At 43.1% G+C, this 27,817-nt stretch overlaps 1 protein-coding gene across 5 annotated transcripts in view; it reads right to left on the minus strand.

The window, feature by feature from the left end:
- Positions 1-482: 482 nt before the first annotated feature.
- Positions 483-27,817, minus strand: part of TNRC18 (trinucleotide repeat containing 18) — a 366,965-nt gene continuing 339,630 nt past the window's right edge. For all 5 annotated transcript variants that reach the window (XM_040357106.1, XM_040357109.1, XM_040357105.1 and 2 more), the window contains 2 exons: positions 20,842-20,916; positions 483-844 (listed from right to left, as the gene is read on the minus strand). In XM_040357106.1, the coding sequence (XP_040213040.1) occupies positions 638-844; positions 20,842-20,916 (282 nt within the window). In that variant the 3' untranslated portion in view covers positions 483-637. The remainder of the gene's footprint in view (positions 845-20,841; positions 20,917-27,817) is intronic.

Consider the following 27,817-nt stretch of genomic DNA (forward strand, 5'->3'; position numbering starts at 1 on the left):
AGTTAGGTACAGTAAAAGTGCTATTGTGTAAAATTTCTTATGTGCACATATGATCCCAGTTAATTTAAAATAAAGATAAACTGTCGCAACCATATTTGGTCCAGAAACACACAACCATGATCTGAACCAATGACTCCAAAATACAGAGGTCGATTTTAGCTCTCTCTCTACATCTAGTTGTTAATTTCTAGTACAAACTTAGAGTCAATTTGTTCCTTTTTAAGTGCTTATTGTGTTCAACAGGCATACTTTTTGTGGAAACACAAATCCTCGAACATTATTCTTCAGTTACATTTCAGTGTCACCAATGAGTGTATTTACATGTATTTTCATTAGATATATATGCGATACTGATGAAATCTAACTAGGACATGTATCATATCTAATGAATATCACATTGCAATTTAATATATTTAAATTGATTGAGAATATTTATATATATATATATATATATATATATATATATATATATATATATATATATATATATAAATAATCTCAAGCACATTAATTCTGCTTAAGATATGTCGTAGTGTTATTTACTTGTAGAAGATTGCAGTCAACCCCCTGTATTCAAACATAAGTGTACTAATGATTGTCAACAAAAGTCTTAAGTTTGCGTATTTTTCCTGTATATTTAACAGATAATAGGGACTCCATCAGTATTGTAGATCATTCCTGTGGTTGGTTCGTATGTTCCAGCAAGGTAGTAAAGATCTTCACTGTCTTGGTACTTTTTTGTCTTGATCATCTGCTCATACTGTGCAAGTTCTACAACCAAACATTTGTGAGAAACAGTCTGCACATCATTTTCATCGACATGAGATGACCGGTACAGTGCTCTCTGCAAAAGATATTGTCATATTTTTTCATCAGATAGATTTTTCATGGAAAAAAAAGTATTAATATTCTTATTTTATTAATAGGTCATAAACAGTACAAGTAATCAAAAGGATTAATACATCCTCACATGTAGTGCGCATGTGGATGTATAATATTTTACATATGCCACGTCCTGGACGAAATTTATAAAGAAAAAATTACTCATGGGCTAGTCATGAACTTTATCGGCATGATAGGTTGGTAAAGATAGGAGTCGCCACCAAAAGGTAACTTTATATAAAAAAATATTTATTACAAAAAAGTATATAATTTAAAAGTTTTTTCTCCAAGAAATACACATAATATCTGATTAACACAGCGTTCACAGTGGTTGAAGTAGCTTATTCATAGAAAATTGTATATGGTTATAGTACAATAGCAACCAATGTATATAATATTAAATTGGATAGAAAAGGTAACGTCCTGATACGGACTAACACTTTGAACCATAAATGAATGAATAAAATAGCTTCTGGAAAAAGTCTTCAACAACTGGAGATCTTAACACTTGCGCTGGGTTGATCGGAGTCCCGACATGTTTCGCGCTGTAAATAAGCACTTCCTCAAAGGACCTAATAAGATCAATGTGCTGTATTGATGGAGACACAAACATGAGTATATAGCATATTGTTTTTAAATAAGAAAGAAATATACAACAAATTATATGGATATACAAAAATCTGGAGTGCTCATATAGCGTGAAGTTCGGTGAAGAAAAGGACGGAAAGGTGTCACCCCCAAAGGCCAATTAATTGTGGAAAAACCACATAAAACAGGAGAGATACCCAGACAAAGTCCCAAAATTCCAATACGAAGGAGACAAGAAGCATAGTAAGAAAGGGGTATGCTAGTTAGTAATATTAGGTAAAGTTCAAGCAATGCTGCTTACCTTTATGAAGGAGCAATTAAATACAGGGAAAAAATTAACTCATGAATAGCTTGGCATGGTGCTCTTTAAATAAAGAGCTGAGCAACAAGAGCTAGCAAGGAGTTAAAGTTATAACCCCAACATCATAGTGTAGCATAGAAAGGCGGTAGGGCTGTAACAAGGAGAAAACATATAGATAGGATCAGAATATTGCTGGAAAATAATAGAATAACCATAATGTGGATAGTAGTAAAAGGAAGCCTGATGCTTACCAAATGTTTAAAGAAAATTTGCAAATGGGGATTAAAGTCTGAAGGTAGTAGAGCTGCATCTAGCCAATACCAATCCTAGTGTTTGAACAGCACTGGTAAAATCCCCAGAAAACTCCAGGGGAACCAGGGCAGGAGACCACCCAAATAAGCCAGTCGCTGGAATGTAAATAATAAAGAGGGATTTGTAAGCCCGGAATAATAACCGCACAAAAAAATATAGTAAGTAGGTATAAAGGTAGTAATCTTAGCGATGGAGTATGCTAACAGCAGGTGCCGGTATTTAGTGTGCCTCCCAGGAGGCTTGGAATAGGAAGTGTGGCCTGGGGTCTATAAATAGCTCCAAGTCCCGCCACCGACCGACAATCACCTCGGCGCTGCCGAGTGATGTCATCCGTGCTGGCCGCAAAGTAACAACAGATGCGCGCGCACCAGGGGAATAAGAGGTGCGCGCGCAGTTCTGGAGTTAGTGAACCATTCGATGGCGAATGATCGCCATCTAGTGGACACATTGAGATACAGCAAAGGTGGAAAGGCTGTATCTCAAGCGGCCACATCGTCTGGAATAAAAGGGAGGGACAGATGAATAGGCATCGAATCCTGGAGGGGTAAGGTGTATAACAGGGGGAAACAGTTTCATCCATTAGTCACCGAAGTCACAGAAACAGAGCACAACCATAAAGGATACAATATCAACAGCAACATTTATGGAGTATGGAAGTGGATAGATCTTCCAAACAAAATATGTTATTTATTTATACAGCAAGGATAACCTCATATAGAGACAGAGCCACAGCAGATAAGCTCAGAAAAGAGACAGCTGAAAAATCCCAAAAAGGAATCTATATTGCATGAAAAACCATTGTATAGATAACAAAATTAGATATGATGGAGTCACATCCAATTATGCAAGTGAAAAACGGTGACAAATAGGAAAATAAAGGTATATTGATTAAATATTAATAGAATAAGGATGAATGAAAATAACCAATTACATTTATATTTTTTACAGAAAAGATTTATAGGATTGTGCTTCGTTAATGCCTGGGGGCTGCAGAGCATTTAAACGTTCAATCCAATAAGCCTCTTTTTGGAGTACCTGTTTGTCCCAGTTGCCTCCACGGCAGTCTTTAGGGACAATGGCCAGCACTATGAAAGAGGCGACTGAGGTATTAAATTTATGGTATAAGTCAAGGTGACGACTGACTGATGTTACCATCTTACCCTGGGAGGAATAGTAAATATGATCCCTAATTCTGTTTTTAAAATTTCTAATGGTTTTACCCACATAGAATGCATGACAGGTGCATGTCATGAGGTATATGATTCCTTGAGTATTGCAATCAGCATAAAAATTCGGGGTAAAGGTTTCCCCATTTGGTAACAGGAAAGTACTACCCTCTCTAACCCAGGGGCAAAAGTTGCAGCTACCACATCTCGTTATACCGTTCGGGGGTCGTTGTTGATTTGAGTTTGTTCTATAATGACTAGAGGTCAGTCTGTCTCTCAATGAACGTGACCTTTTAAAGGTAATATCTGGTCTTTGCCCGATGTAGTTATTAAGGATGGAATCATTGGTAAGAAGTGACCAATGTTTAGTTAGGATGTTGCGTACCTCAATGTGGTGACTCGAATACCGTGTGACGAATCTCACTGGTTGAGACCCTATAGTGGGTTTTTGTTTAAATAGTAGGTTGGTACGAGATTGTCGTGCAGCCTTATTAAATGCTTTACGTAGTAAAGATTTGATATAGCCTCTCACCAACAAACGTTGCTTGAGTAGGTTAGCCTGTAACAAGAAATCTTTTGTCATGGTGCAGTTCCTGCGTAAACGGAGGTACTGTGCGTAAGGTATGCTTTTAAGGAGGTTGGTTGGATGTGCACTGGTGGCATGTAACAAAGTGTTACCTGCAGTCTCCTTTCTAAAGAGAGAGGAGGTAATTCTGCCATTGCTGTCCTTTAGAATGGTGAGATCAAGGAAGGTGACTTGGTCTGAAGAAACAGTGAACGTAAATTTTAAATTACGTTCATTGACATTAAGGATATCAATGAATTGGTGTAATTGTGAACTGGTACCCGACCAAATGATGAAAATATCGTCGATGTACCTTAGCCAGTTGATAACATGGCCAGTGTACATCGACAGGTCCTCATCCGAAAAAATATCACGTTCCCACCCCCCCAGGTACAGATTGGCGTAGCCAGGGGCACAACAGGTGCCCATGGCTACGCCCTGCACCTGGAGGAAGTGGGACTCTTTAAAAACAAAATGGTTTCGCGTCAGAATAAATCGTAAGAGATCGGTTACAAAGTCAATGTAATTCCAATGATGATGATCCTGCTCACGGAGGAAGGTACGTGCTGTCGAGATGCCCAACTCGTGAGGGATACTGGAGTATAGTGCCTCCACGTCCAATGTCACGAGGAGGGCATCCCGAGGCACGACCATATCCTCAATTTGTTTGAGAAGATCGAGAGTATCCCGGGTATAGGAGGGCAGGGCAAGTACATGGGGCATAAGGATGGAGTCTATAAACCGACTGGCATTCTCAGTTAGGGAGCCTATACCTGACACTATAGCTCTACCAGTCGCCTCTTTCATAGTGCTGGCCATTGTCCCTAAAGACTGCCGTGGAGGCAACTGGGACAAACAGGTACTCCAAAAAGAGGCTTATTGGATTGAACGTTTAAATGCTCTGCAGCCCCCAGGCATTAACGAAGCACAATCCTATAAATCTTTTCTGTAAAAAATATAAATGTAATTGGTTATTTTCATTCATCCTTGTTCTATTAATATTTAATCAATATACCTTTATTTTCCTATTTGTCACCGTTTTTCACTTGCATAATTGGATGTGACTCCATCATATCTAATTTTGTTATCTATACAATGGTTTTTCATGCAATATAGATTCCTTTTTGGGATTTTTCAGCTGTCTCTTTTCTGAGCTTATCTGCTGTGGCTCTGTCTCTATATGAGGTTATCCTTGCTGTATAAATAAATAACATATTTTGTTTGGAAGATCTATCCACTTCCATACTCCATAAATGTTGCTGTTGATATTGTATCCTTTATGGTTGTGCTCTGTTTCTGTGACTTCGGTGACTAATGGATGAAACTGTTTCCCCCTGTTATACACCTTACCCCTCCAGGATTCGATGCCTATTCATCTGTCCCTCCCTTTTATTCCAGACGATGTGGCCGCTTGAGATACAGCCTTTCCACCTTTGCTGTATCTCAATGTGTCCACTAGATGGCGATCATTCGCCATCGAATGGTTCACTAACTCCAGAACTGCGCGCGCACCTCTTATTCCCCTGGTGCGCGCGCATCTGTTGTTACTTTGCGGCCAGCACGGATGACATCACTCGGCAGCGCCGAGGTGATTGTCGGTCGGTGGCGGGACTTGGAGCTATTTATAGACCCCAGGCCACACTTCCTATTCCAAGCCTCCTGGGAGGCACACTAAATACCGGCACCTGCTGTTAGCATACTCCATCGCTAAGATTACTACCTTTATACCTACTTACTATATTTTTTTGTGCGGTTATTATTCCGTATATATATATATATATTATATACCCCTTTCTTACTATGCTTCTTGTCTCCTTCGTATTGGAATTTTGGGACTTTGTCTGGGTATCTCTCCTGTTTTATGTGGTTTTTCCACAATTAATTGGCCTTTGGGGGTGACACCTTTCCGTCCTTTTCTTCACCGAACTTCACGCTATATGAGCACTCCAGATTTTTGTATATCCATATAATTTGTTGTATATTTCTTTCTTATTTAAAAACAATATGCTATATACTCATGTTTGTGTCTCCATCAATACAGCACATTGATCTTATTAGGTCCTTTGAGGAAGCGCTTATTTACAGCGCGAAACATGTCGGGACTCCGATCAACCCAGCGCAAGTGTTAAGATCTCCAGTTGTTGAAGACTTTTTCCAGAAGCTATTTTATTCATTCATTTATGGTTCAAAGTGTTAGTCCGTATCAGGACGTTACCTTTTCTATCCAATTTAATATTATATACATTGGTTGCTATTGTACTATAACCATATACAATTTTCTATGAATAAGCTACTTCAACCACTGTGAACGCTGTGTTAATCAGATATTATGTGTATTTCTTGGAGAAAAAACTTTTAAATTATATACTTTTTTGTAATAAATATTTTTTTATATAAAGTTACCTTTTGGTGGCGACTCCTATCTTTACCAACCTATCATGCCGATAAAGTCCATGACTAGCCCATGAGTCATTTTTTCTTTATAAACAGTATAAGTAAAACCACTTTACAGAATAAGGACATACTGGTGAGGTGTACATCCTAAAGGCTGGTAAAAATGAGCCAAACATTGGCTGTTTCAACAAAAACTGTCCAACATTCAGCCAGTGTCTACAGCAGCCTGTCCGGCTTCTGTCATACGGGCATGCTGGAAAACCAACAGCTGATCAGCATCCATATAGTGCTTGCAGCCAGTGGTTGTGAGCGTTGACCAGTGTGTTCTGATGGAGGGGAACAGAAATTTTAGAACACAGCGGCACAGTGAGGAAAACGCTGTACTAACTGTACTAACATGACATAGTTAAAGGGGTTGTAAAGGTTAGTTTTTAATTTTCTAAATAGGTTTCTTTAAGCTAGTGCATTGTTGGTTCACTTACCTTTTCCTTCGATTTCCATTCTAAATGTTTTTTTTTCTTAGTCTGAATTTCTCACTACCTGTTCCTCAGTAGGCTTGCCCCCATCATCCGAGCCATTCTGGCTGGGAGTTAGTCAGCGTGCTCGTCCCCTCCCTTGGGACTACATCCCTGTGGGGAGACGCTGTGAACTTTCCACACCAGAAATAACAGTCCTCTCCAAAGGTCTCACATTCTGCCCAACCACCAAATTGGATAATTTACAGGTATGGTCAGATATGGAGGAATTCAGGAGACTAAGGCTCAAAGAATATTTTCACTGGAATGAAAGGAATCCTAGGACAATAGCAAACAGAAAAGGAACAGCAACTTCACACCTCCACAAGGAGGCAACCCCAAACTGGATACCTATATTGACCGCTTCAGGCTGTAGAAAACATGTTAAAACCGTTAGTCATGAACACTACTAGTTTTTTTTCTGCAAGACACCACTGGTTTTCTGAATAAGTTTAATAATATACAACCATTACCACCAAAAACACTTCTAGTCACTATGGATGTAGAATCTCTGTACAGTAACATCCCTCACAAGGATGGGTTGGCAGCATGTCACAGATTCTTATCATCCTCACCAAACCACAAATACACTGCTGAGGATGTTACACAGCTCATCTAATTCTTACACATAAGTACTTTACTTTCAACCATTACATCTATCCCCAATGTATGGGTACTGCTATGGGAAGTAAAATGGCACCCCAATATGCAAATTTATTTATGGCTGACCTGGAGGACAATTTCCTGAACAGCATACAACAAAAGCCATACAGATATTACCGCTTTATTGATGATATCTTCATGATATGTACTGAAGGTGAAGAAAATCTAAAATAATTCTTCTCATTGATCAACACTTTTCACCCATCTATCAAACTAAAAATTGATTATTCGGACACACGTAAATTTCCTAGACACTACAGTATACATTAGGGATGATGAGCTGCACACTCAGTGCAGCCAACCGTCAGTATTTTTACTGACAGCCAGTAAAAAACAGGCAATTTTCTCCTGCCAGTAAAAGTAAAAGGTTGCCAGTAAAAAATATGGCTGTGATGCTCGGCTTGGTCCGGAGCTGGCTGAGACCATCGAAATGCTTGCTACAGTGTGATCGGGTGGCCTGAGCATCTTGTGTGATGTAATGGTGCAATGGAGCCAAGCAGAGTGGCCAGAGCCTCATGTGCGGGTCTGCGGTATGGGAGCAAGGCAGGCTGGGAACGGGACCGTCAGTGCTGTTTAGACTGGAGTAACTGCTTGGCTTAGAGAGAGACTGTCACTGTAACTCAGGAGAGGACATGTCATGTTAGTGAGGTCTCATCATCATCTGTGCTGCTGTACACTGCTGTCAGTGTCACTGTGAGAATCAATTTTATGTGTGTGCGTGCCCATTCTAATTTCTTGTCCCCCTGTCCCTGAGTCCTGTCCCTGAGCTACTTACTATATCGAACATTTAGCCTTATTATCTACCTTAAAACATATTGCTAATTGCACATTGTATGTTTGTAGTCTAAGTACTCTAATTTGCACTAAAAACTGTAATTTCATAACTTTTGGAAATGCCAGTAAAAACTTGGCTGTGCCAGTTAATTATTGGATGTTGTGTCAGTAAATTTCAATCTGGTAGGTTGGCAACACTGTTCACACTTCGATATATAGAAAACAGACTGACCGATGCAGCTATCTCCATAATTCCAGTTTTAACCCCCAACACTAAACGAGCCATCATACACAGCCAGGTTATCAGATACCACTGAATATGTTCAGACCCAGAAGACAGAGCTAAACATCTCAGAACACTGGCAGGCTCCTTCCATAAGAAAGATTACAAAGACAACACCATCAACAACAGTATAAACACAGCCTTGAAAACCTGAAAAAAAAAACCTCCTCCAATACACAGAGAAAAAAAACAAATAACCGAGTACCTCTAGTCACCACATACAACCCAACACTAGAAAGAATCAAAAAGAAAATCAAAGATTTACAACCCATTATAACAGAGGATGAAATTCTGAAAAAAATATTCCAACAACCCCCATTAATGGCTTTCAGACAACCACCCAACCTCAGTCAAACTAATCAGCAGGAAACTTGACTGATTATGAAGTCACAAATAATGGGAGCAAACCCTGCAATAAAAAATGCTGCAAACTGTGCAACCAGATCTATCCAAAAGTGTCACACTCACACAAATGGTACCTTCAATATCACGGGATCATACAGCTGTACCATCAAGGAACATAAGGAAGACAGTTTCTGCACACCTGTGGGACATCATTTCTCACAACTGGACCACACTATAGAAGACTTCAATGTTTTAGTTCTTAAAGGGAATTTCAGAACTGTCCAGGAAAGAAAAACGTTTAAACTAAGAATGATACTTCTTTTTGACACAAAAAACAATGGCCTAAATTTAGAGATTGGTTTCCTTACCCATTATACTACAGTTTTATTACACCCTCTGTGACTATCACCCCCCCCCCCCACACACAGTCTATAGCTTTCCCTCTGTCTTATCTCACTTGCTGATAGCTTTATTACCATACACATTGATTAGTTTGCTTTTCTTTCCCCTCAGAGTTTTTGTTTTGTTTTGTTTTAACATTTCACCTTCTGCTAAAACTTTTGTGAATCAGTACTGCTTGAACCTTGAAGAAAAGGACACACCCCGAAAGCTCGTCCATGAAAAATGATATGTTAGTGCAAATAAAAAAAGTATCACGGACAGTACTCAATTTTCTCAGACAAAGAAAAAAAAAACATTTAGAAGGGAAATCAAAAGAAAAGGTAAGTGAACCCACACTGCACTAGCTTAAAGAAATCTATTTTGAAAAACTAACCTTTACAACCCCTTTAAGTACAGCGAGTTCCTCGCAAGCTACTCAGTTTACAGTATGTACCAGGCATTATGTTTCCCAAACTCAACAAAACAATGATTTACTGGCTCACATTGTTTGTTAATCATATGCATTGCCCATGTTCTGTCAAAATAGGCAATTCATCAAGATATCCAATTATGTCACTTCCGGTTACTGTAAACCATCAGTAATTGGAGATTTCGCTGACTTGCCATTTCGACACAATACCGGCAAGTGTGTACACTCCGATATACAAAGACTTTGCTGTTTCGGACACAACAGTGGGTAACAAGGAAAAAGTTGTCGCAGCCACGGTGGTGGCCATTTTGATGGTTAGTACTGGAGCGGACTAACAATATCCGCTCATAATACCCTGTAAAGGAGTGTATACGATTGCCGGTGTTGTGTCAAAACAGCAAGTCATCAAAATCCCCAATTACTGATGGTTTACTATAACCGGAAGTGACGTAATCAGAGTTCTTGATGAATTGGCTATTTTGACGGAACACCCCGATCTCTTTATTTACACATGCAAAACATCCATGGCAACACCTATATATTATAACCCTAAACATTTCCTCAGTTTAGTCCGATATGTATTCTTCTACATATTTTTGGTAAAAAATCCTGACTGGGCATCATATGACGTACAGCAGAATAACAAGCCAGCGCGCAACCTCAGGGGCACGCAGTGTGGCGATCAGTGGTGTGTCAGTCTGACACACTGCAACCCCGTCAGAGGCTCTTTACCATGTAATCAGCTGTGTTCAATCACAGCTGACTACAGTGTAAACAGGAAAAGCCATGTATCAGCTTTTCCACCATCATGTCTGACAGACATGAGTAGAGGAGAGCTTATCAGTTGCTCTCCTGACGGGGGGTCTGCGCTGATTATCAGTGCAGCCCCCCCCCCAGGACCACCAGGGATACCCACTAGTGATGCCCACAAATGACCACCAGGGTATGCCAATCAGTGCCCATAAATTATGCCAATCAGTGCCCCTCAGTAATGCCTGCCAGTGCCTCCTGATCAGTGATGCCTTTCAGAGCCATCAGTGTTCACCAGTGCCGGCTATCAGTGCCATTCATAAGTACCCATCAGTACATTCTTTCAGTGCCCATTAGTGTCGCCTTTCAGTGCCATCTCATCGGTGCCTATCAGTACAGCCTCATATCAGTGCCCATCAGTGAAGGAGAAAACTTATTTATTTACAAAATGTTATAACAAAGGAAAACTTTTTTTCTCAAAAAAATTTTTTTTTTGTTTAGCAAAAAAAAAACCCCAGTGGTCATCAAATACCACAAAAAGAAAGCTCTATTTGTGTGAACAAAATGATAAACAAACAGTGTTACATGACTGCGCAATTGTCCTTTGAAAAAGGGACAGCGCTGAAAGCTGAAAATTGGCTTGGGCAGGAAGGGGGAAGTGTCCTATATTGAAGTGGTTAAAATATATATATATATGGCACAATATAATAGTGCCATATAGGGCAGTTGACAAGTGGTTAAAGTGGAACTACACTTGCAATTTCACTTATTTTTAATATTCAAATCAAACTCTCCCATCCATCCATCCGTCTGTCTGTCACTAGCATTGCCAAAGCAGTTTTTGTTCTTCTGAGCCCCCCTTAAGATAGTTAAAATAAAGCTGTAATTTCTCTTGCCTCATTCAACAGGATGACAACACTGTTCATTCTGCACTTAAAATTGCACAGTAGCGTTCTCAGCCTGTGGAAATTGTATTTTTAAATAGACTTTAAATAAACAGATTAACCACTTGCCTACAGGGCACTTTCGCCCCCTTCCTGCCCAGACCAATTTTCAGCGCTGTCACACTTTGAATGACAATTGCGCGGTCATGCACAGTACCCAAATGAATAGAGCTTTCTTTTGATGGTATTTGATCACCTCTGCGGTTTTAATTTTTTGCACTATAAACAAAAGAAGAGGGACAAGTTTTTTTTTAAAAAAAAAACACAATATTTTCTACTTTTTGCTATAATAAATATCCTGCTCAGTTACTGGGCAATCGCAGCCGACGGGCACGCGAATCTGGTCCACAGTGACGCGGCGGGCGCGCACCCCCTAGTGGCTTTTAAAGGCGTGACGTCATATGACGTCTGCCCAGAACAACAGGGTCTTCCTACCGCCGTGTCTTGATGGGCGGGTGGTTGACAAGTGGTTAAAGTGAAACTACATTTGCAATTTCACTTATTTTTAATATTCAAAGAAAACTCTCCCATCCATCCATGCCTCCAGGCTTTATTTTGTTAAAAAATCACTTTGAAAAACACCTCCTAGCATTTCTGGCCATGGCCATATTGAGTAAGTGCAGATTATTTATGCAGCATTTACTTCCTGGAATACAAAAGCCCTTAGCTTAGGCATGTACGCAGGAGAGAGTGTGCTTAGCTGAGAAAGCCCCTCTTCCTTACTCAAGATTTCTGGAATGTATGACATATTTTGCCTAGGCATGAAAACCAGGAAGTAACTGAAGAAAAAAAAAAAAAAAAAAAAATATATATATATATATATATATATATATATATATATATATATATATACATATATATATATATAAATCTAGAACATCTCAGGAGTTGGCAACCTTGGAAAACTGGAGATCTAATTTTACTTTACAATGAAGCACCTAAAGCTCTACTGTTATAAAATCCATGGTAAATTTTAGGTTTTAAACTAAAACGGAATATGAGCAAAACAAATGTAACCACTTCTATACAGGGCACTCCCCCCTTCCTGTCAGGGACAATTTTCAGCGCTGTCACATTTTGAATGACAACTGCGCAGTCATACAATTATGTACCTAAACTAAATTTTTATTATTTTCTTCCCACAAATAGAGCTTTCTTTTGGTGGTATTTGATCACCACTGGGTTTGTTATTTTTTACTTAAAGGAACACTAAAGTTTCGTTTTTTATTAGTTCAATTGATTGCTGTAAGCTAGAGCATTTAAATATCACTTACCTCGTTTTTCCTTTTGACCTCCAAAATACAGTAATCCAGGTTTGAAAATGGCATTTCCTGTCTCTCCTCTTCTTGCTTTCCACCAGCATCTGAGCCGTTTTGCATGGTGGAAAGCAGAATGTGCTCACCCCCTCCCTATGACTACAGCCCTGCGTGAAGATGCTCTCTTATCCCTCACAGGCATGGAGGCTAAGCCTAATGGGATAAGAAAGAAAGTTTACCGCTCAGATGTCCCAGAGAACTGCAAGGTGGAGTCCAAACACCTGGGTGCAGGCACTGCAATAATATGCAAAAATGTGTAGAGAAAAACCGGGACGGCCGCACTCCAAAAATAAACAACTGTAGTTCCCATTAGGCCGTATTGTAGCAAGAATGAATGCGCACCGCAAACCAGGAAGTCAGTGAGAATAATGAATCAGGAGTGACGGAGGTAAATAAAACAGCTTGATTTCAACAGGTATCAAACTAGTTATAATGTAAAACATTACTTTTATCAGCTACTGTCAGACTTTAATTTAAGAGGAAAATATTTTTGTCTTTACAACCCCTTTAACAAAAAAGACCGGGGGGGGGGGGGGGGGGGAACGGTTTTCCTTGTTTCTGTTATAAAATGTTTTCTCCTTCACGGACAGGGAATGATGAGGCTGCACTAAAGGGCACTGATGAAAAGGCACTAATATTTAAAATTTATCGGCAACGATAGGCAGCATTGATATGCAGTACTGATGGGCTTGATAGGCTACACAGATATGCAGCCAGTGGCGGAACTACCGCCATAGCGACCCACGCGGGCGCTATGGGGCCCGCAGCCGAGTGAGGATCAGGGGGGCCCGGTGAAGGGAAGAGAGAGGAGAGGAAGAGGCGAGCTGAGGGCCCCATGGCCACTAGGGGGCCTCATCAGGGTTGCCAGCCTTGGTAAAAGCAGAGACAGTTTGTTGGAATCAGTGTTCTTTTACATCTATCACTGAAATGGCCACTACCGACATCATTTTGATGTACAAATCTCGAGATTTGCCCCGCCTCTCCACTGCCTTCTCAGCCAATGGGAGCACAGTGTACACGCCCCCTTCTCCAGCTTTTTTGACATATGAGCAGGAGATGCCGACTGCTGGAGAGATGAGAGGGAGGAGGGGACAGCCTGCAGTGTGGGGTGGATTGCTGCCTCATAAAAGGTAAGCTGGAAGAATTGTATTATCAGTGCTTACCTATCCTGGTGAGGAGGGGAGGGGAGGGGGGAGGCTGTGTAGCAGCAGGGCTCCTCTTGCCTGTTAGATCGTTTTTCTGTGTGTGAGAAGTGCCATGCTTCTGGGAGAAGGATGTGCTGAACTTCTCCAATCTCTGCTACATCTCCCTACTCATCACCTGCCCACCAATACACAGGCACAGCCTCCTCCTCTCCTGTATTACCACATGCTATGTCTGTGAGCTGTTGGGGCACTACAAGTACCAGCATGGCAGAAGGGGCAGCAGCAGTGTGTTCTATCAGGATGATTTTTGGAAAAAAAGTGCTGGTGTGTGTATATATCGCTAAATATATATCTATATATATATACACACACACCAGCACTTTTTTTCCAAAAATCATCCTGATAGAACACACTGCTCCTGCCCCTTCTGCTATGCTGGTACTTGTAGTGCCCCAGCAGCTCACATGTGGTAATACAGGAGAAGAGGCTGTGCCTGTGTATTGGTGGGCAGGTGATGAGTAGGGAGATGTAGCAGAGATTGGAGAAGTTCAGCACATCCTTCTCCCAGAAGCATGGCACTTCTCACTATATATATATATATATATATATATATATACACTGTGTATGTATACAGTGCATGTGTGTGTATACCAGGGGGCGGTCCATCCATTAAGGGCACCACCCCCTCTATGTAGAATGTATAGATTCATGCATTGCATGAATCTATCCATGGCCACCCCCAATTCAGGTGTCCATCCCCTTTTAGGACGCTGGGTGCCTAAATTGCAGGGGGGGGGGTTTTGAAGCACCTGATTAGAGCCATAGGCTCTAATAGGCTTCACATTAGGGTGGGCTTGGAGCGCAGAGCACTCAGAGCCCATCCAGGTGGGTTTAGAAAAGCAAATTAATGTTAGCTTTTCTAACAATGAACCGGCTCTCCGCCAATCAGGAAGTGCGGGTCTGATACCCATCATGTGATTGGCTAAAAGGACAGGCGTCACCCACTGCCTGACCTGCCACCAAGATGGGGCAAGTGTCGGTCAGACAACAGGGGGGGGGGGGGTGCTGAGGGTCACAGTGGCTGCATTTAATGGCACGGTGGCTGCATCTGTGCCCCATCAAATGCAGCCAACAGTGGCTGCATTTGATGGGGCACAGTTGGCTGCATTTGATGGGGCACAGTTGGCTGCATTTGATGGGGCACAGTTGGCTGCATTTGATGGGGCACAGTGGGCTGCATTTGATGGGGCACAGTTGGCTGCATTTGATGGGGCACAGATGGCTGCATTTGATGGGGCACAGTGGCTGCATTTGATGGGGCACAGTGGCTGCATTAGATGGGGCAAAGTTGGCTGCATTAGATGGGGCACAGTGGGCTGCATTAGATGGGGCACAGTGGGCTGCATTAGATGGGGCACAGTGGGCTGCATTAGATGGGGCACAGTGGGCTGCATTAGATGGGGCACAGTGGGCTGCATTTAATGGCACAGTGGCTGCATTTGATGGAACACAGTTGGCTGCATTTGATGGGACACAGTTGGCTGCATTTGATGGGACACAGTTGGCTGCATTTGATGGGGCACCGATGGCTGCATTTGATGGGGCACCGATGGCTGCATTTGATGGGGCACCGATGGCTGCATTTGATGGGGCACCGATGGCTGCATTTGATGGGGCACAGTGGCTGCATTTGATGGGGCACAGTTGGCTGCATTAGATGGGGCACAGCGGGCTGCATTAGATGGGGCACAGTGGGCTGCATTAGATGGGGCACAGTTGGCTGCATTTGATGGAACACAGTTGGCTGCATTTGATGGAACACAGTTGGCTGCATTTGATGGGACACAGTAGGCTGCATTTGATGGGACACAGTTGGCTGCATTTGATGGGACACAGTTGGCTGCATTTGATGGGACACAGTTGGCTGCATTTGATGGGACACAGTTGGCTGCATTTGATGGGGCACAGTTGGCTGCATTTGATGGGGCACAGTTGGCTGCATTTGATGGGGCACAGTTGGCTGCATTTGATGGGGCACAGTTGGCTGCATTTGATGGGGCACAGTTGGCTGCATTTGATGGGGCACTGTGGCTGCATTTGATGGGGCACTGTGGCTGCATTTGATGGGGCACAGTGGCTGCATTTAATGGGGCACAGTGAGGCTGCAATTGTTTGCCCATGAGAGGCTTCTGGTGAATTTAGTGGGTCACCAACTCTAAGCCACTCCGATGGGGGCTGCGCTGATAATCAATGTGCTGATTATAAGCGAACAACCCCCATCTGACAGGAGAGCGGCAGACCGTCTCTCCCCCTCAGCGCGAACTGAGGAAAAGCAGACTGCTCGCACTTCCTGGTTCCTGTGATTGGTCATAGCTGAGCACGTGGTAAAGAGCCTCCTTACCACGATTGCAGATGAGGTGCATCAGAGCGACACACCACACCACTGATTGCTATGCTGGCTTGTTATCCTGAATGACGTCATATTAGTCAGGATAACTGAACCACCGCCTCACTGTCATTCTGCTATAGAGAGGTGGTTAAAGACATTTTCCCATTTACTGACAGAAATGGTTAACCCCTTAAACATGCACCTCCTGTGTTTTCCCATGCAGCTATTAATTAGCGGTAGTCTGATTGCGATTTTAAAACTTATACATGGCAAGTTACATAAACAGCTTCTTTCTCAAAGGTACAGGATCACTCATGGTAGATTTCTGAGTTTATTAGCCACCTTGTACAGCCCTAAAGTGTTATTAAACCCTCAACAGTAAAATGAGTCTGTATATGCAGTAAAGCATGCTTGTTATACTCACTGTGGAACCTAAGGCCTTGTACTCACGGCAGGACATGTCCGATGAAAACGGTCTGCAGACCGTTTCCATCGGACATGTCTGGCCGGGGACTGCCCGGGGACTTCTGTTCGATGGCTATACACACCATCGAACAGAGGTCCGCGCGTAAACAATACGCGGGGCGTGTCCGCGGTGTCGCCGCGACAATGACGCGGCGACGTGGGCGGCCCGCCTTTAAAATGCTTCCACGCGGGGGCGTGGCCTGGACGGGCATGTGAACAGTCGCAGTTCACGGAGCTCCCGCTAACGATCCTACAGCGATCCTGTTCCCGGCTATCACCGACGTAGACGACCGGTTTATCTGATCCAGTACGCGCCACAGGCTGCAGCGGTAAGCGAACCAACGGTCGGTGGGGATCCGAATGACCCGTAAACCGGAGAAAGGGGCCACGGCCTCGGCGGCCATGGACATCCAAGATGGCGCCGGGGTCTCTCAGCAGCAGAAGGCAGCGCGCGGACCGGAGAAAACTTCGGAGGCTGGCGGTAAGGTGGCTAAGGCGGCTAAACAACAGGGGAAAGAACCCCCCAAAGATATGCTATATTACACCCAGAGGCTGCACGGCTCCGCCAGCTCCCCGGCTCCCTCGCAGTTAACATGGGCGCAGAGGGTGCAGGGCCAAAATGGCGATTCTGCCATGGATGACACGCTGCCGCTGGAGAGCTCCTCAGACACTATACAGGACATATTTGGGGAATTGCAGGAGGATGCCCCACAGCCCACACTTGGTGAAATCCTACGGGCGGTGCAGAAGTGCACGACCTCGGTCACTGCCTCAGTAGATGGCCTGAAGGTGCAGTTTGGAGAGCTCACGGAGACGGTGTCCCTTATGCGCCGTGATCTCCAGAAGATTAGGGAAAGGACCACGGCAGTCGAGGGCCGCATCAGTGAGATAGAGGATGCGCTGCCACCCCTTACCAGAGACACCAGGACTGCACTACAGCAATCCGCACAGGCCAACGCGAAAACAGATGATATTGAGAACCGCTTGAGACGGAACAATGTCCGTGTGGTGGGTCTCCCGGAGAAGGTGGAAGGAAGGGACCCCACTGCATTTATTGAGACCTGGCTCCAGGAGGTGTTTGGCAGAGAAGCATTCTCCACGCTGTTTGCTGTAGAACGGGCGCACCGCACGCCTCCCAGACCCCTTCCCCCCGGCAGCCCCCCCAGATCCATGCTTGCCAGACTTCTGAACTACCGGGACAGGGAAACCATCCTGAGGCTGGCTAGGGAAAGGGGAACGGTGCATTACAATGGAGCCAGAGTATCGTTTTACCCAGACTTCTCAGCAGAGGTGAAGCGAAAGAGAGCCAAGTTTATGGAAGTTAAAAAACGCCTACAAAGGATCCAAGTTAACTATGCTATGCTGTTTCCGGCCAAGCTGCGAGTCACGGTGAGGGGCCAGGCTACATTCTTTGAATCGGCGGCAGAGGCCGCACAGTGGCTGGATCACAATGAGCAAGACCTGAGGAGGCGCAGAGAGGAGGACCGAGGCGACTGAGGTATTGCCTGTACTTGTACTTGAATATCGTGCTTGGCGCAGACCAGTTGAAGAGTTACCTGCAAGCCGGGACTGTTTCTGTTTTTTTCTTCTTGCTATGTTAGCACTACTATGGAGCTTCGGAAGCTGAATTGCACCCCCTCTGGAATCTATGCTACAGGGGGGGGCCCGCACGCGAGTGCGACTCGATGCAACCACCGACCCCCGGCTGGGGGAGTCCACCTTTGTTTTTGGGTGCCCTGTTGGCACATGGCGATTGCTGTGCCCGCGTAGCGGGAGAGGGTGGAGGAGATCGACCTCGGCCCCGGACGGGGCTGAGGGGTGGACACGTATGTTAAGTTACTTTTTACTAACAGTTTTTGATATTTTGCTCACGAGACTACACTTCCTGATGCACAGCTACTTACTGGAACTGGACTGGCCCCGGCTGGGGCCCAACTCATTGGACCTGACCCTGAGGCCTCCGGCCTCAGTCGGTAACTATTGTTTACCCCAACCATGGCCACCACCCCGATAGTATCTTGGAATGTGAGAGGTGTACATGACCCCCTGAAACGAACCATGATACGGGCTGGCTTGAAAAAATTTCTCCCTGCTATTGTGGGTTTGCAGGAAACCCACCTCACTAAAGACACAGTGGGGTGCCTAGGATTTCCCTGGGTGGGCAAGGCCTATCATTCTACCCACACCTCCTATTCAAGGGGGGTGAGTGTGCTGATACATAGTGCCTTGGCCTACCAGGAAATTGATACGCTAGTTGACACGCTGGGGAGATATGTGTTTTTATACTGCAAACTGTATACGGTGTCTATGGTTCTAGCATTTGTATATATCCCTCCCCTTTTTCGAGGGAGGTGCTGCAGCTACTGCTGACATATTTGGGGAATAAGCCGGATGTCCCTGTAATGGTTATGGGGGACTTCAATGCCTGTATGGATCCGAGAGAGGATAGACATCCGCCAGTTAGGGTACCCCTGGGGTGCAGGGGAACGGCCTTAAGCAGATTGCTGGGGGAGGTGGGGGGAAATGTGGGAGGAGGCTCTACAGGCGGTGAATACCTGCTCACTAAACGTATCACAAAAGGTATCCCAGCTATACATTTTACTTCGGGTGCACTACACTCCGGAGAGACTCTTCAAGATGGGCCGGGCTCCGGACCCACTTTGTGGGCGGTGCAGGGCGGTACAGGGGGATCTGGTCCACCTGCTATGGCGCTGTCCCAAGCTGCATAGATACTGGGCGGGGGTTCTGGCGACCCTAAACTCTGTGTTCCAGACCAATGTACCACTGGACCCTCTGTGCTGCCTGCTGGGCACTCTGGAGGGAGTGATAGAGGAAGAAGCCACTAGGGCAGCGTTCGCCAGGGCACTGTTCCAGGCGAGGAAACTCATTCTCATACACTGGAAATCAAGGGGGCCCCCTTCGGTTCAGACCTGGATACAACATGTGGGTAGGACAATGCTTATGGAGAAGTACATTTACCAGCACAGGGGGAATGCAGGGAAATTCTTAAAACTCTGGGAGCCATGGCTCGCAACACCCGGTTTAAGCCCCTTGGAGCTAGTTCAAGAAAGGTTACTTGGGGGGATGGTGAGGTAGGGAAAAAGAAAAGAAAAAAGTACCAGCAAGGCTAGTGGCCTAGTAGTTTTGGAGACTGAGAGAGGGGAGGAGAAATGGATGGGGGAGGAGATGGGCGTTCAGGGCTGGGGGTCAGGTTTCATGTGGGTATACAGTATCGGAATAATAAGGTGGGAAGAAGTGCATCTGTTCAAATGGCTTGAACTGTAAATCTGTTGTTATGCATCTTTATTTACAAAGTGTAAAATGTCATCCTTTACATGTCAATGTGTTGTGTGAGCAATAAAAACCTTTTTGATTAAAAAAAAAAAAAATGCTTCCACGCATGCGTCGAAGTCATTCGACGCATGCGAGGGATGGTGGGCGGCAGGACATGTACAGTAGGTCTGTACAGACGACCGTACATGTCCGGGTGGACAGGTTTCCGCTGGAAACCTGTCCGATCCGCCCGAAAATGGTCCGCTCGGGCCAACACACAGCCAAACATGTCTGCTGAAACTGGTCTGCGGACCAGTTTCAGCAGACAAGTTTGGTCGTGAGTACGGGGCCTAAGAGGTTAATCATACACATTGTGTAAAAAGGCTGTTTGATCCTGTCTGCTCTTATCCTCCCCTTCTTCCACTGTCCCCAATCCATCTGATAGTATTGACCCTTGAACCTAATATATTTTTCAGTATTTTAAGAGAATCAGTTGATATCTTGGTTTGGGAGGGTGCATGTGATCGGCACAGGGCCAATCAGCACTGTCCAGACAGAGGGCCAGGGGTCATGCAGCCTCACAGGGCAGTCAGGGGAGAATGAAATCCCCTACAAGCTTTAACCAGTGCTTGGCCAGACACTGATAGAAGTCACAAGACTGCTATATACTACTGATGAGAAATTGTATATATCAGTTTATATTTACTAAGATAATTGCATTTCCATTTTCTGTGTACAGTCAGGGACCAGATATAGTGAGTGCAGGGTCCTGGGTTTAGTAACACTCTAAAAGAGGTTAGTCAATTATGTGGCTGCCTGGTTGACAGAACAATACAGAATTTATTTCAGTTTCAGAGCAGACTTTCCTTGATGCAAAATATCTGAATTTATAAAATGCATGGTAACATAAAAAACAATTACTATAATTGAGTCTTAGGGTTAAATACTGCTAGAACCCACCTCCATAAAATCCTTCCTTTGTATAGATAGCTGCAGGCTGGATGTGCTTCCTTTGGCAGGTTGCTGCTCCCAATTCTGAAAAGAAAAAAATTAACTTAAAATTTCAAATGCATTTCATTCAAAAAAATTATCGTATAATATTTAGGGGGAAAAAAGCACATTTAATTTGCTGTCATTTATTTCAGAAAAAGTTGCCATTTTGACACTCTGTATGAAATTTACCAATATTATTAGATGGATAACTACGCTCTCTGCTTATGTATGTAGTTAATACCTAGAACTTCTGTTGGGCTTTTATTGCGGTCTGAAGCCTCTTTGGGGAGATATCTCCTCACTTACTGTCCTGGTGGCAATATTCTCATTAGAGAGGAAGGAACGTAACACAGATATCAATGAAAACTTGACTAGTGTTCTAGTTTTCCCCTACTTTCCCCTAAAAGATGTTTTGGTTGTCATCTGTGACTTCTAATTTTGGTGGCATATTAGCAGTTTTGGCTAAAGAGAACACATTAGGACAATATTATAACAAAGTATGTATGTATAGGGGTCAAATGTCTACAAAAACAAAAATACATTTGTATTTTGGACTAAATATCAGAGAACATAAATGTAATTTAGAATGTATTTATAAGAATTGTTCAAGGGTTTATACTGAAATTAAGCTATTATACTTAACCATTGGTCTGCTTTACTATGTGTAGAGTAACGCGCAAGATTCTTTAGGTTGATTACAGTATCAGCCTGCATTTATCCTGCACTATTCATAGTGTTTGGGCAACATACTGATTTTTTTTTTCTTAAGGAGCTTGTTACCCTTAGGTGTCTGATTTTCTAAGGCGACTGCTGTTTACATGACATTGATGGTTGAAAAAGTGCAACCTCAACCCAATATTGTTAAACATTTTTTACATAGGAATAGGTGGGCTTTTCTTTCACATTAATAGTATTGGTCAGAAACTTACAAGGTGGCCCTATTTTACTGGTCTTCGACACTGGGCTGTACGTTTTTTTAGGATCTGGGATTCCATAGGGATGAACCACAGCCCTGAACCTGTATAGCACCCTGAGACTGACTACATACATGAAACTAAGGCAGGCCACAGATGATAGATCAATAAGTCAGTGTTGATGGGGGAATCTCTCCCGCTAAGCTATTGTGTTCCCCTGGTGGGGGAAGCGGGGAGCCGTCCCTGCCAGGAGAATACAATGATTACCGCTAGCAGCTATAGCAGCTGGCAATAATCTCATGCTGCAAATCCGACATGCCGCTTGTACCAAACTCAATTGCTGGATCGACTTTGGTGCAATCAGCCTACCCATAGATGGTTTTAATCTTGGCTGGTCCCTCCTGAACCAACAGAGATTCGAACCATCTATGGCCGGCTTTAATGCCAAGGTACAGTAAGTGCCTATGCAGGAACGTGGGCTGAAGCAATATTATAGGCCATCCCCACAGCATGGGGTCTTGATATGGCTTCCAAGTTTTACAGAATTTGCACTGATTTGGATGCACTGCTTCTATCTGTGGCATTAGAAGGCATTGAGGAGTTGAATGAAAAATGTAAAGATAAAATAATAAAGAAAAATAAAGAAGCAGTTAAGCCAAGAGTGATTTCACCATAAAGCAGAAGAGGTCCATCTCTTTAGAACACTAGCAAAAAACTGAGGACTCATGGAGTGGAGTGGGGTTACAAGGCCTTGAAAAAGTATTCATACTCCTTGAAATTTTCCAAATTTTGTCATGTTACCCCTAACTAAAATCTAGTGAAACAAATTAGGGTTCAGAGCAGCGGACCGCATTATTTGCTGCTAAAGAAGCAGCATCAGGGATTAGGACCCGCAAGACATGGAGTACCATTTCAGCTGGATGTAGTACAGCAGGATGGTACCATGTCTCGGAGTTTGTGACAGCCAAATGAAAAGGACAGAGCAATACCAATTGGATTTTGGTCCAAACAACTGACAGGGGCACAAAAGAGATGCACGCCCCTAGAGAAGTACCTCTTTGGGGCCTACTACACAGCACTTCAACATGTAAAGACCATTACAGGAAAGGACGCAGTCACCATTCATACTGCACTGCCAAGAGCAGGATGGGTGAGAGATAATGGACTGATAACTAGGGCAGCTATAGCCCAGAACTAGACACTGATGAAATAGAAGTGGTACCTTCAAGAAAGAGGTTGTATTGCAGCTTAGGACATCAGACATTTCAAAACAGTTGGCAGGGCTTGTTACTTTTACCAGCACCCAACCAGAAGAAGAAATTCCTGTGCCGCAATCATCTCCCATTCAAGAGGCTCCACCCTTTGAGTCTTTGTCAGAAGACATAAAGGAGTCAGCATGGTTCACTGATGGCTCAGCCATAGTTGCCTTATCTGAGCGTAAATGGACAACAGCAGCCTACAACACAAGTACAGACACAGTCCTGCCGGATACTGGAATTGGAGGGTCCAGTCAGTATGCAGAGTTGAAAGCTGTAGTGATGACTCTTCAGGAGGATCCTTCTTCCCATGTCACCATCTACACTGACAGCTGGGCGGTCTTTGAAGAACTGACAACTTGGATGCCCACGTGGAAGTCCAATGATTGGATAATTCATGGGAAGGCAAGGTGGGGAGGCAAGAAGTCTGGGTCTACATCTGGAAGGAAGCTCACTCCCACACTATAAAAGGGGGGCATGTTGACGCACATGTGCCCCTAGTCCTAGACTTTAAGACTATAACAGAGTTGCAGATGAAATCGCCAAACTGAATGCAGTGGTGCCAATTGATCTTCTCTTGGCGAACTTGGCCCACAAGCAATCTGGACATTTGGGGCAGAAAGCAACATATGAATGGACACAAGTGGAAAAGGTCTATTGCGCTACTGCGAGTGTTGGAACGTGTAAATAGTGAACACGTGTATATGCTGAAGCTGCTTAATCTAAAGGTGCACTAGAACCGTGAATACAATTGAAAAAAATGGTGATCAGCGCTACAGTTTAAACAAAAAACAACAAAAAAATATATATATATATATATAATATCAGTGCAAGCCTAGTATTCAATGAGCCGTGCAGTCGTCTGATAGACTACAACAGCAAATCACCCCACAAGGTGATAAAGACAAATGGACTGCAAAATCAAATTATATAGTGACAATACCATCTATGAGGAAAAAAGGCAGTGGAAAACAAGGAAAAAAATGGATAAAGGGAGAAATGGATAAAAACGAACAAATAATCAATGTTATAACAGATACAATATGGCAACTGCACAAGTCACTGAAAGTAAAATAGCTGAACTAGATGGGAAAGGATGGGAAATGGGTCTTCTATGTCAGGTGTATGAATCCAGCAGCAGTCTCACAATGCCCTTACCTTCATCCAGTGGTTTGTTCACATAGAGGGCAAATGCTGTCTTCTCCTGCCGCTTCAGCGTCACCAGTCCCCCGTTTCAAATGCACTCCACCGATATCCTGGTAGGATGGATGGTCCTCGGATGTAATGTCCTCCAATCCGTGGGTGTGTGCAGGTAGGGCTCAGTGGGAAGAAAGGGTGCCAAATAATGGTGAAGTACGTCCAGGTGAATTGAAACTTATTTATTTCATACAGGTGCGGTACAGTTTGAACTAGCCGCCCAGTATCGAACGCGGCGTATAGCTAGCCGGATACAGTCTGCTGGCCTCCGGTTGGTTGCCTGTATCACGCGGTTCTTTGTCCTACGGCGTTGCGTCACCGTCTCGTGACTTCATCAGGGATCTGGATTGGCTGTTTAATCCGACCTTTTAATACAGGGGACCGGAAGTAAACACAGCGCCATTTTCTTGAAGTCCTATTCGATGGACTTCAAACTTGCGCTGGACAGAGCCTAATACCACTGATCTGACATTATGAATGGTAAATGTGTAAGATCAGATACTGGCGTAGCAGTAACACAAATTGCTATAATAGTTCAGTGGCATGGCGTGAACAATACCACAATGGTAAAACCATTATTAAAAACGTGAAATGAGACCAAAAGTAAAATTCAGTCAAAAACTTTAATATACTATTCATACGACGGACCAATTGTGGGAGGTCGGTCAGCTAAAAACAGGGGATAGTATTCCCACATGGAAGAAAAATATTAAAAAGCAATATATGAAATTAAAACAATTAGTTCGTCGGGATTTATTTAAAAGGTATTAAAAATAATAAAAAATACCGTAAATCAATGGCCATGCATACCGATCAGATTAGTGCACCACCTGGCGGCGTAAGGGCTCCATATGATCCTAAAATGCAAAAGACCCTGGTGAAAAGCAAACTAGCCCAAAATAAATGGTGATGTCGCATCCAACCAGAAGCCTGCAGATTCCCATAAACATAATTGAATATACACAGCAATGTAGTAACTAGGAATGTTGGTGATAAATCAGTAACCCGTTTAAATAAGTTACAGAAAATCTTCCCATATGTTCAATATTTATTGAACTACCTATCAGAATGGTCTTAAAGGGAGAGCTCTCCCAATATCCATGGATTTTAAAATATGTAAAAAATAAAAATATTAATAAAAACATGAATCTATATGGATATGTTGGGAGTCCTCATATGATAGAGTCAAAAATTATTCAGAAAACAATTTAGGTCAAAGTCCACATTTAGGCCTGTAGGGGTTAATGTGTTTAATGTGTGAATCCATCGAGATTCAATTTGACTTATGACCCACACCATATGACTACCTCTCCAGGATGCCTTATATTTCTCAATCCCCCAGAATTGTAGTGTACTAGGGTCTTTATTGTGAAATTGCGCGAAGTGTCGCAATACATTATGATTTGGATTCTCTTTTCTTATATTCCGTACATGTTCTTCTATCCTATCCTTCAAGGCTCTTTTTGTCCTCCCTACGTACTGTAACTTACAGTCACATTGAAGGACATAGATAACCCCTTTAGTGTGACACCCTATAAAGTCCTTAATTTGATGGATATGGCCTGTATTGGTGCCTAGATACTGAGTTCTCTTCCCCTGGAAGAGCCTGGCATGCCTGCATGCATAGCAGTTCCTACAGGGAAAGAAACCTTTGCCATCAAAGAAGAAAAAGCTAGGTTTAGGGGGGGGTGCAATAACTGACTTCACCAGCTTGTCTCTGAGAGTGGGAGCTCTTTTGTATATAATTCTTGGCTTATTGGGCAGTATCCGTCTCAGATCTTTGTCACTCAGGAGGATATGCCAGTGTCGTTGGATTAATTTGTTGAGGTCCCTATGTTGAGTATTGTAATCTAATATCAAGCAAGGTGCTGTTTCTTGTATTGCAGTTGTTTTGATCTTATTTTCTAACATGGGTTTTCTCTCCAAATTTTGAACATGAATAATTTGTTCATTTATCCACGATAACTAAATTCGCACCTAGCGTTGCCAACGCTTTTATGGCCCAGTGGGAAGAGTCAGCAGTCTATGACAACATGCCAGCAGAACTCACTCTATACAAAAGATACATAGACGGTGTGATCATTGTATGGAATGGCAGCAAACAGAGTCTAGAAAACTACCTAAACAGGCTAAACAACAATGATAAAAATATCAAACTAGTCTGGAAGATTGACGATAAAACAGTGGACTTTTTGGATCTCAACATTCAGTTGGAAGAAAATAGAATAATCACCAAAACCCACTTCAAGACAGTAGATACAAACAGCTATTTATCTGTAGACAGCTGTCACTTTAAGCCATGGCTATATAATATCCCTAAAGGCCAGCTGATTAGGATAAAAAGAAACTGCACGAAGGAGGAGGACTTCAAAGAACAAGCAAACTTTATCGGAAGGAGGTTTGAGGAAAAAGGGTATGACAAATTGTGGATAAATGAACAAATTATTCATGTTCAAAATTTGGAGAGAAAACCCATGTTAGAAAATAAGATCAAAACTACTGCAATACAAGAAACAGCACCTTGCTTGATATTAGATTACAATACTCAACATAGGGACCTCAACAAATTAATCCAACGACACTGGCATATCCTCCTGAGTGACAAAGATCTGAGACGGATACTGCCCAATAAGCCAAGAATTATATACAAAAGAGCTCCCACTCTCAGAGACAAGCTGGTGAAGTCAGTTATTGCACCCCCCCTAAACCTAGCTTTTCCTTCTTTGATGGCAAAGGTTTCTTTCCCTGTAGGAACTGCTATGCATGCAGGCATGCCAGGCTCTTTCAGGGGAAGAGAACTCAGTATCTAGGCACCCACCAATACAGGCCATATCCATCAAATTAAGGACTTTATAGGGTGTCACACTAAAGGGGTTGTCTATGTCCTTCAATGTGACTGTAAGTTACAGTACGTAGGGAGGACAAAAAGAGCCTTGAAGGATAGGATAGAAGGACATGTACGGAATATAAGAAAAAAGAATCCAAATCATAATGTATCGCGACACTTCGCGCAATTTCACAATAAAGACCCTAGTACACTACAATTCTGGGGGATTGAGAAATATAAGGCATCCTGGAGAGGTAGTCATATGGTGAGGGTCATAAGTCAAATTGAATCTCGATGGATTCACACATTAAACACATTAACCCCTACAGGCCTAAATGTGGACTTTGACCTAAATTGTTTTCTGAATAATTTTTGACTCTATCATTTGAGGACTCCCAACATATCCATATAGATTCATGTTTTTATTAATATTTTTATTTTTTACATATTTTAAAATCCATGGATATTGGGACAGCTCTCCCTTTAAGACCATTCTGATAGGTAGTTCAATAAATATTGAACATATGGGAAGATTTTCTGTAACTTATTTAAACGGGTTACTGATTTATCACCAACATTCCTAGTTACTACATTGCTGTGTATATTCAATTATGTTTATGGGAATCTGCAGGCTTCTGGTTGGATGCGACATCACCATTTATTTTGGGCTAGTTTGCTTTTCACCAGGGTCTTTTGCATTTTAGGATCATATGGAGCCCTTACGCCGCCAGGTGGTGCACTAATCTGAT

This window comes from Rana temporaria, chromosome 6 (assembly GCF_905171775.1).
Source record: "Rana temporaria chromosome 6, aRanTem1.1, whole genome shotgun sequence".
NCBI lineage: Eukaryota > Metazoa > Chordata > Amphibia > Anura > Ranidae > Rana > Rana temporaria.